General features: G+C 40.7%; 1 protein-coding gene across 1 annotated transcript in view; it reads left to right on the top strand.

Moving 5' to 3' along the window:
* The window catches only part of LOC144594596 (E3 ubiquitin-protein ligase rnf213-alpha-like), a 117918-nt gene that overhangs the window by 60195 nt on the left and 42282 nt on the right, over window positions 1–15441 (top strand). Inside the window, 8 exon segments of the mRNA XM_078401341.1 lie at window positions 1482–1592; window positions 4766–4818; window positions 5141–5294; window positions 5773–5908; window positions 7020–7208; window positions 7871–8001; window positions 13184–13341; window positions 13712–13924. Of these exon segments, the coding sequence (XP_078257467.1) occupies window positions 1482–1592; window positions 4766–4818; window positions 5141–5294; window positions 5773–5908; window positions 7020–7208; window positions 7871–8001; window positions 13184–13341; window positions 13712–13924 (1145 nt within the window).

Raw genomic sequence — 15441 nt, 5'->3', positions numbered from 1 at the left:
TAAGAAATCTCATTAATTAAACCACTTTTTAAGATGAAGATCCTTTTCTTTTGGTTTGTACCTCCTGTCTACATATTTTAATAAATCAACTCCCAATAGACTGCCTGCAAAAATCCTACTGTACCTAATTAACCATCAGAACAGGTTTCAATAAATATTACAATGCAACACAGTTTTGCAAATAAGGCTGCTACATGACACCATATACCGCCCACTGTTCCCATCAAACGCTCAAAGCAAAATGGCTTACATTGCATTTGAAATGGACACATTGAGTACTCTAATACAGAGCGTTTTAGAATTAAGCATCCTGCATGATCACCTTGAAATAGTATTTTCAAACAGACAATGACTGGGCAATTAACAATCCTTGGGGACTTGTCTCAGGACAAGGAGAGTGAATCACAGAGTCATAGAGCACAGAAACTGGCCCTTCAGGTCAACTCATCCATGCCGACCAAGATGTCACAGCTAAGCTAGTTCCATTTCCCAATTTTGGCCCAAATCCCTCTAAATCTTTCCTATCCATTTCCTATTCCTATCCATGTACCTGTCCCAATGTCTTTTAAATGCTATTGTACCTGCCTCAACTACTTCCTCTGGCAACTCATTCCATATAGCCACCACCCTGTGAAAACGTTGTCCTTCAGGTTTGTTTTAAAACTTTTGCCTCTCACCTTAAACCGATACCCTCAAGTATTTGTTTCCCCTACCCTGGGTAAAAGACTGTGCATTCAGCTTATCTATTCCCCTCATGATTTTATACACCTCTATAAGATCACCCCTCAGCCTCCTGCGCTCCGAGGAATAAAGTGCTAGCTTGCCCAACCTCTCCCTATGCTCAGGCCCTTGAGTCCTGGGAGCATCCTTGTAAATCTTCACTGCACTCTTATCAGCTGAATGGCATCTTTCCTGAGGCAGGGTGACTAAAACTGAGCACAATACTTCAAGAGATGGAAACGCAATGTGTGGATTGCAGACAACAGTGATCTTTTTTTTCAGATGAGCAAGTTTATTGAAAAGTTGTTAATTTCCATTTATTCACAACCACTGAATTTGGATCATGTTAATAATGACATCTAATTTGTTGAAATATCAGAGCAGCCACTTAAAAATATATAAATAATGGTAAATTATTTGGGGTTTGCTTCTGCCTTCTGTGTTACACATGTATGATGAATAATCAATAGAAAACCTGGAAACATTCAACAGGTCAGACAGCATATTTGGAAGAAAAGTGGACAATGTTTTAGATTGACATCCTTTGTCAGTCATTTCGGATGAAATGGTCTTACACCTGAAGCATTAACTCTGTTGCTCTTATCATAGATACCGACTGACTGGCTAAACGCTTCCAGCATTTTCTGTTTTAATTTCAGATTTACAATTTTATAATTCAACAAAATGTTTATATATTTTTATGTTTCAAACCAGTAATTAGTGAATAAAGACCCACATTAATATATTCTGTCTATTTTTAGACCCATGGCAGTCAGTCCATATTGATGACCTTCGGAAATCGAAAGACATGTTTACAGATCTGACAGCTTTCAAAGGGATTACTATTAGCCAGCTTTTTGGCAGAGACCCAGGTGCTTAATATTTCTCTTTTTTGTAGAATTCTATTTCACTCTCTTCTATTTGATCTCCACAAAATTTCAATTATCCTATTATGAATTGGGACACAGTCAGTGTAAAATCAACAAGTGTTGAGAGGGCAGGAGTTGGTGTTTGTAAGTGGTGCAGTTCTGGATTTGGCTTTTGGAAATAAATCTGGGCATTGGAGAAAGTATTGATTAGGGTAGCACTTTTATCATGATGATCTGACATCTGATGATCTGTTGCGTTCAAAACTGTTAATGATTTTGGTCAGAAATTTGAAAATTTAGAAAACAGACATGCTTTAGATTTCAAAGAAATGCAAGAGTTGCAGAAAATAAAAGGCATATTTGTGCTAGGTGGAGACCTAGGGAAAATAAATCACACAGATTGGTGCTGGCTGATGACACAGGTTGGTGACATAGATTGGTATCATCAATTCTATGTCATTCATTTTATTTTGGTTTCCATCTCATTACAGGTGTTCCCTAAATTACAAAACAGCTTTTTTTTTGGTGACAAGTGTTGTACTTCGTGGTCCGGTACCTGTTGTACCTTTAGTGACTCTGGAAGGACCACAAGTACACTTGTGTAAAAGGTTACATTGCTGGAGCTCAACTCCAGGCTGTTTATTCCGTGGCCACCTGCATCCAGAGTGGCAGCCTAATCACACCAATCACTTATATACACAGGCATACAAAGTGGTCCTTGTGACCAACAAAGTAGTCCTAGCAATATCACAACATCCCCCTTGTCTTATATATTACAACATCCCCCTTGTCTTATATAAAATCTTTGTTTTGTCTACATTTTGTTTTTTGTATTGTTTTCTTTACCATTCTAGGGCTAAAATATATTTAACAAACAAAACCAAAACACCATTGCTTTTTGCAAACAAAACCAATAACACAACTAAACACAATTGCTTTTTTCGCCATCATGGTGGTCACTCCTCTGCGGAATTTCACTCATCGCCGGGTGGTCACTCATCTCCGGGTGGTCACTCATCTCCGTGTGGTCACTCATCTCCGTGTGGTCACTCATCTCCGGGTGGTCACTCATCTCCGTGTGGTCACTCACTCCGTGTGGTCACTCCACAGATATATACATTTATATACAAAAGCATCAAATATAATACATTAAGCTTTCAGTACACAGATCACTACACAGATCATTAAACACAAAATATTCATTTTGTTCCATATCTTCCCCTCAAGAAGACTTGCTGTGTAGATCATACGTAGTGTAGGCTCTAGATGCTCCACCACCATGATTTTGCTGGCACTGCTGGCCTCCCACAGCTGGGCTCTTTCTATGCAGCTCCCACTGCTGGGCTCTTTCTATGCAGCTCCCACTGCTGGCCTTCCACTGCTGGGCTTGCACTGCTGGGCTGGCACTGCTGGGCTCCCACTGCTGGGCTGGCACTGCTGGGCTGGCACTGCTGGGCTCCCACTGCTGGTCTGGCACTGCTGGGCTCCCACTGCTGGGCTCCCACTGCTGGGCTGGCACTGCTGGGCTGGCACTGCTGGGCTCCCACTGCTGGGCTCCCACTGCTGGGCTCCCACTGCTGGGCTGGCACTGCTGGGCTGGCACTGCTGGGCTCCCACTGCTGGGCTCCCACTGCTGGGCTCCCACTGCTGGGCTCCCACTGCTGGGCTCCCACTGCTGGGCTGGCACTGCTGGCCTCCCACTGCTGGGCTGGCACTGCTGGGCTGGCACTGCTGGGCTCCCACTGCTGTAATCGCGGTGTGATCGCGCCTCCGCTGCAGTGCGCGCTGGCCCCGCCCACAGGTGCTCCCCGGCAGCTGCCGCTCAACTTTTCGAACGCGCTGGCCCCGCCCACATGTGCTCCCCAGCCCCGCCCACAGGTGCTCCCCGGCAGCTGCCGCTCAACTTTTCGAACGCGCTGCCGCTGTGCGCTGGCCCCGCCCACAGGTGCTCCCCGGTCCCGCCCACAGGTGCTCCCCGGCCCCGCCCACAGGTGCTCCCCGGCAGCTGCCGCTCAAATTCGAACGCGCTGCCGCTGCCTCGGGCCCAGGGCTCGTCCCGACTCTCCTGTCGTCGCGCCTGGGTAAGTATGTAGTGCCTCGGCCTTACCGGCCGCCGCACCTCCGCGGGTGGTCGGTCCCTCCGGTCGCCGACCCCCACCGGTCGCCGCACACCTCCGCGGGTGTCGGTCTCCCCCGGTCGCCGCACACCTCCGTGGGTGTCTTATATATTACAACAACAAGAAAATTATTGGAACATAAACTTTAATTTCAAAAGGCACAAAATGATCAAGGAAATTCAGCGTGTACTTACTTGCAAAGGACATTTGTGTATGGCTAAAATGTTTGCATACAGTTCTGGGTGTCACGGTACAAGAATTATGAGACTGTGCTACAGAGAGTGAAGAGAGTTATTAACCTATTTCAATCAATTTTCAAATGTGTGTGTTATAGTTAGGCCAATATTTATTGTCCATTCTTTAAAGATTTTTGGGAAGATCATGGTGAGCTGTATTCTTGAACAGCTACCCTTTCGAAGGTATGATTTTGACCTGGTATCAATTAAAAATAACAACTTCTGTTTTGGTCAGAATGATGATAACTTGGAAATGAGCATCAGGGAAGTGGGTGCAAACATTCCTTGATGATTGAGGATGTATGTTTGGGGATATGTAGAAGAAGTCTTGCAATGTTGCTGCAGTGTAATGGCTAGTTGTCGAAGAAGTGGATGCTTAAAGTAGTGAGTTGGCAGTTAATTAAATGAAGTAACAGCTTGATCTTGAATCAGATCACCATCAAATGAATTGCTGGATGATGTTTCTCAAGCTGCACTCAACTAGAGGGAGAGTATCTTGTTACACTCCTGATTTGTATTCTGTTTTCAGAGGAAAGGCTTTGAGTTTGTGTAAGACGGAACTGTAGATGCTAGTTTATACCAAAGATAGACACAAAATGGTGGAGTAACTCAGCGGGTCATTCATTATCTCTGGAGAAAAGGAATCGTTGACTTTTCAGGTTAAGACCCTTCATCAGACTGGATGAAGGGTCTCAACCCAAAATGTCACCTACTCCTTTTCTCCAAAGGCTTTGAAGTTTGGTTGATAGTTGTTCAATTGATGAATGAACTGATGCCAATGCATTCAAATTATCTTTATAAGAATGAAATTTTTGTATTTCAGCAATATCTATTTGTATTTCAGCCATGATTGTTGATCAGGAGGAGGAGATTTGTGTAAGTATTTTAATTCTTTTGATGATCGTTTTCTTGGAATAGCTGCAGTTGTCAATTTCTCTGAAAATCCTGAAATTAAGCATTTCTTATTTTTATATTTCCAAAGAATGGTGATAAACATAGTTTAGCAGATTTTATTTGGCTTTTCAAAATCCCAGGAGAGAAGAATAAACATAAAATAGTACAGAAAGAAAACTAGATTGTTTAAGATTGGCAATGAACAATTTGAACCTGTGCTGCATGTAATGAGTTTTATATATGTTTTATATATGTTTTGCTAATTTATAAACATTGTTACAAAAATAGTTTTTTTTAAAATAAGGATAAAACAAAGATACTGGATACAACTTCCCTCATAAGGAATTGTGTGCAGTCTGCTGTTAGCATGCTGAGAGATCTTCATCGGAGTTCAAGTCGCAGCACCACACGAGTTGAAATTCTGCTTTCTCTGTTAAGAGAAGATGTTGAATTCAAAGGTTTGTTGTTAATGTCTTTACATTAATCCAAGTTTTATGTCTAAAATGATAATTTAGAAATTAACAACATTGTCAAAATTTATAATAATGGCAAATAATCGGCACTAACAGTAATTAAAAGATGTTCATACACAGGGGCAAATAAATGTGGAAGTCTAAAATTTGCTGTCAGAAGTATCATGTTCTTATTTTAGTATATCGAATATTTTTTAAACATCTATCACCTAATCCATATTGGCCATTCGTCGCAATGAGCAGCTTTGCAAAAAAATGCAAAAAATTATGATGACAGAAACATAAGGGTTTATGAAACACAGATGCTGGTATCTTGAGCAAAACAAGTGCTGGAGGTACTCAGTGCGTCAGGCAACATCTGTGGAGGAAATAGACAGACGATGTGTGATGTTCAGTGTATGCAAATGAATACTTATATGTCTCAATAATTAGTTTTTAATCTCAATTTTATTTTTTTGTTTAGCTTCATTCCTGGCATTAATGAAGCAAAGGTTGCACTCCCTTCTAGTGAAACGTGACGAGGAGTCCTTCAGTGCAATTGAGTGGATGCTACGGGAAGCTTCAAATGTTGAAGCCCTTCAGGAAGGTGGCACTTTCAGGTAAATTCAAGGATGGACCCTGGTCGCAGAAGCCACACAACATTTTTAAAATATGAAATGAATTATTGAAAAAATATATGTAGAATATCATTCCAAAGGAAATATAAATTGTGTGCTAGTTGGGGAGAGTGTCCAAATACAGATGCTCCCTGCTTAACAATGCGTCGACTTACGATATTTCGACATTGCGATGGTGCAAACGGCAGCGACCCGTGGCGAACCGCCGCTCGCTTGCGGCCACGTTTTTCACGTGTATTCAATGCATTTCGACATATGATATTTTCGGTTTCCGATGGGTTTCTCGGAAAGTAACCCCATCGTAAGTTGAGGAGCACCTATACACCATTACCAACTTTAATTGCAACAATGGAATAGAGAGAGAGGTTCATTTAATAATTCATTTAAATTAATCAATTCTTCATTTTCAGTGTAACTGAAGTCAAAAGTAGCTTGGCTAATTGGCACCATTGACCCATTCTTACTAGTAGTGTTTCCATTCAAACACAGCTCCTTTCTGGGAGAAATGGATCAATAAATTTACTTCCACATTGCAAGTAATTTGAAAAACTTCTCCTGAAGTTGCTTCATTTCATGTGATTGTCTAGTACCATGTACAATACTACTCCTCATTCTTGCTTAATTTTCATTCCTCTTCATTTCTCCTTAACGGCACATTAATTTATTTTTCTGTTCTTATGCAATTTTCATTGTAGAGTTATGTTCAGTTTGAAAGATGCCGGAATGTTTAGAGGATGCTCTTGGGACACGTAGATAGAATTGTGTTACAAATGTCACAAAATCCAAGCAGATTGAATCAATTTACCAAATGCAATTTCTTGTTTCTTGATTTAATTTTCTATTTACATTCACAATTTTAATTTATTGTGCCAATTTGCATTGATAGATAATAATATTGCTGCCCATTCTTCTTCCATCGTGTACCCTCCTCACCAGCTGCCACCAAATAATCTACAGTGTGTTCCTGTAGAGATTGGATTCATCCAACAACTACTACTTGATTTATCGCATAGGTCTTATATTTAATATTTGTCGGGGTTATCTTGGCTTTGGAATTCATACTTTATAAAAACGCTTATTCTTTGCTTCACAGGCACACACTTTGGAAGCGAATTCAAACAGTAGTAACACCTCTTCTGGCACAGATAATCTCTGTAATAGACCGAGACTGTAACTTAAATTTGTTACGTGATGATACTCCTTTATTTGTACGAAATCTATGGATGAACATTTTTAATGACGCAAATCTCTTGGATCTTCCTTACAACAGAACTATCTTCAGGTTAGTATTTACATTGAAAGGAAAGTCCGTATTTCTAAAGGATGAGAATTGATTAAGATTTGTATTTTTCTTTTATGAATATATGAATTAGGAGCAAGAATAGACTGCTCAACTCCTCAAGCTCAACTGCGCAACCACCCCACCCATAACATATTGGGAATCTTCCTGCCTTGTTTTTAAAATATTCAAATTCTGCTTCTAATGCTCTCTGCTGGGGAAATAATTTTAGACTCACAGGCTTCTGAGAAAATAATCATTCATCTTTGTCATAAGTAGGCTACCTCTCATTTTATAAAATGAGAGGCTGCCTATTTATGACAAAGATTAAGTGGGTTTTTTTACCCCCAGAATTGGGTAGATTAGTGTTATTAGTATATTCAATTGTTTAAGTTTCAATTAATTACAAAACATTTGATTGCTTGTTTTTATTGCTTAAGAGACCTCCTGATTGTACCATATAGATCTTAATAATTTTCTAACATTCCTAGACTAAAATCAGATACGAGCTAATGAGGGGTGGAATAGCTACAGTCACCTCAAAGGACCTGAATATCATCCAGCGCCAATGAAAATTAGAATTTACATAAATCAAGAGACGTGTTTGAGCTGCTGTATTACATTTTTAATTTAATCCAGAGAAATTGTATTTATTCTTTTGACAGTTTGGAATCTGAAATTGTTGTCCACAATTATATGAAGATGGACGTACTAAATATTGGCAATAAGCTTCCTTTCAGTTGGCGAATAAAAGACTTTCTGGATGAGCTATGGGTTCAAGCCCAATACATGGAAGGTATTAGCAATTTTGTTATGATTAACGTATTATCTTGCTCACATTGAGCTCTGAATAATGGAGCAGACAGTGCCTTTCTTGCACAGAAATTCAATGATAAATCAGAGAACATGGGGAGTTCACAAAAACTGGTGAGGAGAAAGATTAGGCAAACACTAGTGATAGCGTATTTGACATAGCGTACATGAATTTTAGTTTGGCTTTCAAAACTGCAAAATAGTTGGTCAAGATAGTTTGCAAAATAGTTGGTCGAGATTGGTCAAAATAACAAAAACCTTTAGGATCAAAGAGACAAATTGGAAAACAATATTGGCCCAGTAGCAGAATCAGAAGGTTATGGCCAACATTGCTTTTGTCGCTAGATGATTGCCTGCTTTGGGATTCTGCAGATCTCATTTGTAGATGACAGATATGTGGCAACTGGAATTAAATTCAGGAAAGTGTGAATTAAATCTTTTGGGAAAGAAAAATAAGATAAGAACATACATGGCTCAGTAGAACCTCTATTCTCTGACAATATTGTCAGGAATCGATGCTGGGTTGTTTGTGGTTTATATCAATGATTTGGATGAGAACGTAGATGGCATGATTAGTAAGTTCGCAGATGCCACTAAAGTGGTTGGTGTTGTAGATCGCAAAAAAAAATTATCGAAAATTAAAGCAGAATCATTATCAGCTAGGTAAGTTCACTTGCCACAGTGAACGGCAGGGCCCTGGGGAGAGTTGTAAAACAGGGATCTCGGAGTGAAGGGACATAGTTCCATGAAAGTAGAGTCAGTGGGAGAGAAGGTAGTGAAGTAGGCTTTTGGTACATTGGCCTTCATCAGTCAGGCTATTGTGTATAGAGGTTAGGATGTTATGTTACAATTGTGCAAGACATTTGTGAGGCCACGTTTGGAGTATTGTATTCAGTTTTGGTCACCCTGCTATAGAAAGGATGGCATTAATTTGGTCCGAGAAGAGTTACAAGGATATTGCCAGAACTTGAAGGCCTGAGGGAGAGGTTGGGCAGGCTAGGACTTGGAGCTCAAGAGGCTGAAGTTGTGATCTGAAAGAAGTGTACAAAATCAGGATGAGAAAAGATAGGTTGAATGCACAGTGTCTTTTACCCAGAGTAGGGAATCAAGAACCATACGAAAGCTGTTTCAGGTGAGCGGGAAAGATTTAATAGGAACTTGAGGGGCAACTTTTTCACATAGAAGGTTGTGGGTAGATGGAACAATCTGCCAGGGGAGGTAATTGAGGCATCTTTTAAATAACAACATTTAAAAGGCATTTAGCCAGGTGCATGGATGGCAAAGGTTTGGAGGGATATGGACCAAACACGGGCAGGTGGGACAAACGTAGATGGAGCATCTTGGTCGAAATCGGCAAGTTGGGCTGAAGGGCCTGTGTCCGTGCTGTAGGATTCTATGGCAAAAATGTCATTTAACTGATGTCAGCCTGGGGACTGTAAGTGTGAAGAAGGGTCTTGACTCAAAGTCACCTATTCCTTTTCTCCAGAGATGCTGCCTTATCCGCTGAGTTACTCCAGTATTTTGTGTCTATCTTCAATCATCTACTCTATTATTTTAACAATGTTGTCCTGGGCCACAATATAACGAGGCTAATGTGAATAATAAATATTATAAAATAGCGCAGAAGAGATGTGTGTCAAGATAATGCAAGTAGGAGTAGAAATGACAGGATATTTTGTGTGAATATGTGGCTTGAGAGATGGTGCAAGGTGGAGGGATTCATATTCCTGGGGCATTGGAACCGGTTCTGGGAGAGGTGAGACCGGTATAGATGGTCTTCACCTGAGCTGGACTGGGACCAATGTCCTCGGGGAAGTGTTTGCTAGTGCCGTGGCACGGGGATGGGAACCAAGGCAGGGAGACAGAGGGCCGTAAAATGAGGGTAGAAGCAATAGGTAGAAGGGAGAAAAGTAAAAGTGGAAGGCAGAGAGATCAATGGCAAAAATCAAATAGGGCCACATTACATCATAATAATAATAATAATAATGCATTTTATTTATATAGCGCTTTTCATACACTCAAAGACGCTTTACAGAGATTTTGAGAACATAGGGAAATGAATAAATAGATAAATAAGTAAATAAATAAATGAACAGAGAAAGGAGACAGAAGGTGAGGTGACCTTCAGTGGTTGAAGGCAGTACTGAACAGGTGAGACTTCAGCGATGTTTTGAACGTGGTGAGTGTGGAGGAGTCTCTAACGGTTTGGGGTAGTGAGTTCCATAGGGTGGGAGCAGCGATGGAGAAAGCCCTGTCCCCCCAGGATCTGAGTTTGGTCCGGATGTGGGGGGATAGGAGATTGGCAGCGGCAGAGCGGAGGGTGCAGGTGGGAGTGTGCCTGTGGAGGAGGTCGGTCAGGTAGGATGGGGCCAGGTTATGGAGGGCTTTGTAGGTTATGAGGAGGATTTTGTATTGGATTCTCTGGGGGATGGGGAGCCAGTGGAGTTTATAAAGTACGGGGGTGATATGGTCACGGATCGAGGTGTGTGTGAGTAGACGGGCAGTGGAGTTTTGAATGTATTGAAGTTTATTGATGATTTTTGAGGGTGCGCCATAGAGGAGGCTGTTGCAGTAGTCCAGACGGGAGGTGATGAAGGCGTGGATGAGGGTTTCTGCAGCTGTGGAGGAGAGGGATGGACGGAGACGGGCAATGTTTTTGAGGTGGAAGAATCATGATTCTATAAGGGCTAAGAATGTTAAAACAAACCTGAAAGCTTTGTGCCTTAATGCAAGGAGCATTCGTAATAAGGTGGATGAATTGAATATGCAGTTAGTTGTTAATGGTTATGATATAGTTGGGATTACAGAGACATGGCTCCAGGGTGACCAAGGCTGGGAGCTCAACATGCAGAGGTATTCAATATTCAGGAAGGATAGACATAAAGGAAGAGGAGTGTGTAAGAAGGAACTGCAGATGCTGGTTTAAACTGAAGATAGACACGAAAAGGTGGAGTAACTCAGCAGGACAGGCAGCATCTCTGGAGAGAAGGAATGGGTGATGTTTTGGGTCGAGACCCTTCTTCAGACAAAGGAAGAGGAGGTGGGGTGGCATTGCTGGTTAAAGAGGAGATTAATGCAATGGTAAGGAGAGGTTAGCTTGGATGCTGTAGAATCTGTATGGGTAGAACTGCGAAATAGCCAAGGGCAGAAAACGCTTGTTGGAATTGTGTACAGACCACCAAACAGCAGTAGTGAGGTTGGGGATAGCATCAAACAGGAAATTAGGGATGCGTGTAGCATAGGTACAGTTATCATGGGTGATTTTAATCTATATATAGATTGGGCTAACCAAATTGGCAACAACACTGAGGAGGAGGCTTTCCTGGAGTGTATATGGGATGGTTTTCTAAGCCAATATGTAGAGGAACCAACTAGAGGGCAGGCCATCCTAGTCTGGGTATTGTGCAGTGAGACAGGATTAGTTAGCAATCTTGTTGTGCAAAGCCCCTTGGGCACCAGTGACCATTATATGGTAAAATTCTGCATTAAAATGGAGAGTGACACAGTTAATTCAGAGACGAGGGTCCTGAACTTAAAGAAAGGTAACTTTGATGGGATGAGACGGAAATTGGCTAAGACTGGCAAATGATACTTAAAGGGTCGACGTTGGATATGCAATGGCAAAGATTTATACATCATATGGATGAATTACAACAACTGTTCATCCCTGTCCGACATAAAAATAAAGCAGGGAAGGCAGCTCAACCGTGGCTAACGAGGGAAATTAGGGATAGTGTTAAATCCAAAGGCTCGAAGGACTGAATGGCCTCCTCCTGCACCTATTTTCTATGTTTCTATGAGGTGGCCCTAGAAATCGTGGATGCATTGGTGATCATTTTCCAATGTTCTATCGACTCTGCATCAGTTCCTGTGGACTGGAGGGTAGCTAACGTAACCATGCATTTTAAGAAAGGAGGGAGAGAGAACACAGGGAATTATAGACCAGTTAGCCTGACATCAGTAGTGGGGAAGATGCTTGAGATGATTATTAAAGATGTAATAGCAGCGCATTTGGAAAGCAGTGACAGGATCGGTCAAAGTCAGCATGGATTTATGAAGGTGAAATCATGCTTGACTAATCTTCTGGAAAAAATTTTAAGGATGTAACAAATAGAATGGATAAGGGAGAACCAGTGGATGTTTTTATCTGGGTTTTCAAAAAAGTCCCACACACGAGATTAGTGTGCAAAATTAGAGCACATGGTATTGGGGGTAGGGTATTGACATGTATAGAGAACTGGTTGGCAGAGTAGGAATTAACGGGTCCTTTTCAGAATGGCAGGCAGTGACTAGTGGGGTGCCACAAGGCTCAGTGCTGGGACCCCAGTTATTTACAATATATATTAACGATTTAGACAAAGGAATTAAATGTAACATCTCCAAGTTTGCAGATGACAAAAAGCTGGGTGGAAGTGAGCTGTGAGGAGGATACTATGAGGCTGCAGGGTGACTTGGATAGGTTGGGAGAGTGGGAAGAATCATGTTAGATGCAGTATAATGTGGACACATGTGAGGTTATGAGTATAGGAGCAGGGAGGTCCAGCTGCAGTTGTACAGGGCCCTGGTGAGACCACCTCTGGAGTATTGTGTGCAGTTTTGGTCTCCTAATTTGAGGAAGGACATTCTTGCTATTGAGGGAGTGCAGATAGGTTCACCAGGTTAATTCCTGGGATGGTGGGACTGACGTATGATGAAAGAATGGGTCGACTGGGCTTGTATTCACTGGATTTTAGAAGGATGAGAGGGGATCTTATAGAAAAATATAAAATTCTTAAGGGAATAGACAGGATAGATGCAGGAAAATGTTCTCGATATTGGGGGAATGCAGAACCTGGGGTTACAGTTTAAGAATAGGGAGTAAGTTGTTTAGGACTGAGATGAGGAAAAACGTTTTCACCCAGGGAGTTGTGAATTTGTGGAATTCTCTGTCACAGAAGGCAGTGGAGGCCACTTCACTGGATGTTTTCAAGAGAGAGTTAGAAACAGCTCTTAGGGCTAACGGAATCAAGGGATATGGGGAGAAAGCAAGAATGGAATACTGATTTTGGATGATCATGATCATATTGAATGCCGTTGCTGGCTCGAAGGGCCGAATGGCCTACTCCTGCACCTATTTTCTATGTATCTAAGATATTACATATTTTATTTCCAAAACCCATAAACAGTACAAGTTGACCAAAAGCTGAATGATATATTTAACAAAACTGGATTTGGAAAGTACCTTTCAAATGTGAAAGAAGAATGGAGACAGAACTTTTTCTTCAGGTACTTGGCTGATTTCCTGCTGATGACAATGAACATCTCATCTGAAGTTGAATTTAAGGTAATTGAGAAAATGTGGTAAATTGCCGAATGCTTTTCATAGTACAAAGCAGAGTTCTGTAGAGGGGTCCCGACACAAAACATCATATCCATGTTCTCCAAAGATGCTGCCTGACCCATTCAGTTACTGCAGCACGTTGTATATATTTTTGTAAACCATCATCTGCAGTTCCTTGTTTCTACTATGTTCACAGGAAGTTGTTCCCCCTCAAATTTCCCCTCATTATCAAATCGTTATCAAGGTTTATTTTCAGCCCTGGATATATCAGCAGTGAACTAATTCATGATGTGAGCCTGAGAAATGCTTGAGTACCCTTTTATTGAACATAGTTTGTTATTTACTAATTTGAGGTTTTGTTTTTCATGTTTAGTTCCTTCAAGGCGCACTGATCTCCTGCATAAATCAGCTGAAAATAGAACATAATATTGGAGATGAAATGTCTTTGCCTTGGGTGCACGTTGCATATCAACATTTCAAAAACCGTCTGCAGAACTTTTCAAGAATTGTTGTAGTGAATCCTTTCGTTCTGACATTGCTACAGAACATGAAAGATAAAATACAGAAGGTTGAAGACAAAGAGATGGTGAGAATATTGCTGAATATTTTGATTAATTTGCTAAACAATTTGGATATTTTTATAGCTATTAAGAGAAAATTTTGCATTTAAATCGAACCGTAACATTACATTGGATGTCCTAAATCACAGATTTAAAAAAATCCTTATTTTCTATTCTATAACCAGCTATTACATTTATCGTAGGGAGAATAAAATGCTATTTTATATCAAGCATCATTCATTCCAGAAGCACCATGATATTTTAATAATTGACCATGTCAAAATAATGCATTAATGTACATTAAATGTACATTAACATATTGTATTGTAATTAATTTATTTGGCCATGTATGTAAAAACATACAAGAAATTTGATTTGCCATTCAGTCATACCAAAAAAGCAACAAGACACATAACTACATAAAAATTAACATAAACATCCACAGCACACTGATGGAAGGTAATAACATATTATCTACTTCCCTCCTTTTATAAATAAAAATATTGCCATTCGTTAGTTTTGTCAAAAAATAAAATACAAATAGCTTCCCAGATGTGTTAGGGAACCAATACTACAAAGAAAAAAACTAAAGGAAATCAGTATTGGTAAAGAAATAATATTTATGAAATTGTAGGAATTAAAAGCTGGCAAATCCACAGGGTGTGAAAATCTACTTTCTAAAATACTAAATGAGGTGGCCCTACAAATAATAAAATGGTGGTCTAAAATTCTTTAGACACTGGAACAATTCCTCTTGTTTGGATGTGGAGGAAAGAACTGTAGATGCTGATTTAAATCGAAGATAGACACAAAATGCTGGAGTAACACAGCAGGACAGGTAGCATCTCTGGAGAGAAGGAATGGGTGACATTTTGGGTCAAGACCCTTCAACGGACTGAAGAAGGGTCTCGACCCAAAACAGCAGCATGTCTGGAGAGAAGGAATGCGTGACGTTTCGGGTCGAGACCCTTCTTCAGTCCGTTGAAGGGTCTCGACCTGAAACGTCACCCATTCCTTCTCTCCAGAGATGCTGCCTGTCCCGCTGAGTTACTCCAGCATTTTGTGTTTATCCTTGTGTTTGGAGGTTGACAAATACTATTTCAAATAGAAGCAAAAGTATAAACAAGGAATTATGAAAGAGTAAGCCTGACATCATAATATAGGTATAGAGCTATATAGCATGGAAACAGGTCTTTTGGCACAGCTTGCACATGCCTAACCAAGCTAGTCCCATTTGCCTATGCCTGGTCCTTATCCCTCCAATATATATGTATCTGTCCAAGTTTATTTTAAATATTGTAATTACATCCGCCTCTACCACTTCTGACAGCTCAATCTATTTGTGGAAAATGTTGTATCTCAGGTCACTTTTAAATGTTTTCCCTCTACCATAAACATATGTCTTTAGTTTTAGACTTGTGAAGAGACTGATTATTCACCTTGTCTATCCCTCATGATATGGTATCGCACTATAAGATCACCCCTTAGCTTCCATTGCTGCCGGGATATATGTTTGAGCCCATTCAGCCTCTGGTAGTTTTAT

Source organism: Rhinoraja longicauda, chromosome 6, assembly GCF_053455715.1.
Source record: "Rhinoraja longicauda isolate Sanriku21f chromosome 6, sRhiLon1.1, whole genome shotgun sequence".
Lineage (NCBI taxonomy): Eukaryota > Metazoa > Chordata > Chondrichthyes > Rajiformes > Arhynchobatidae > Rhinoraja > Rhinoraja longicauda.
The sequence above is the reverse complement of the archived record's forward strand: the minus strand, read 5'-3'. Positions and strand labels throughout refer to the sequence as shown.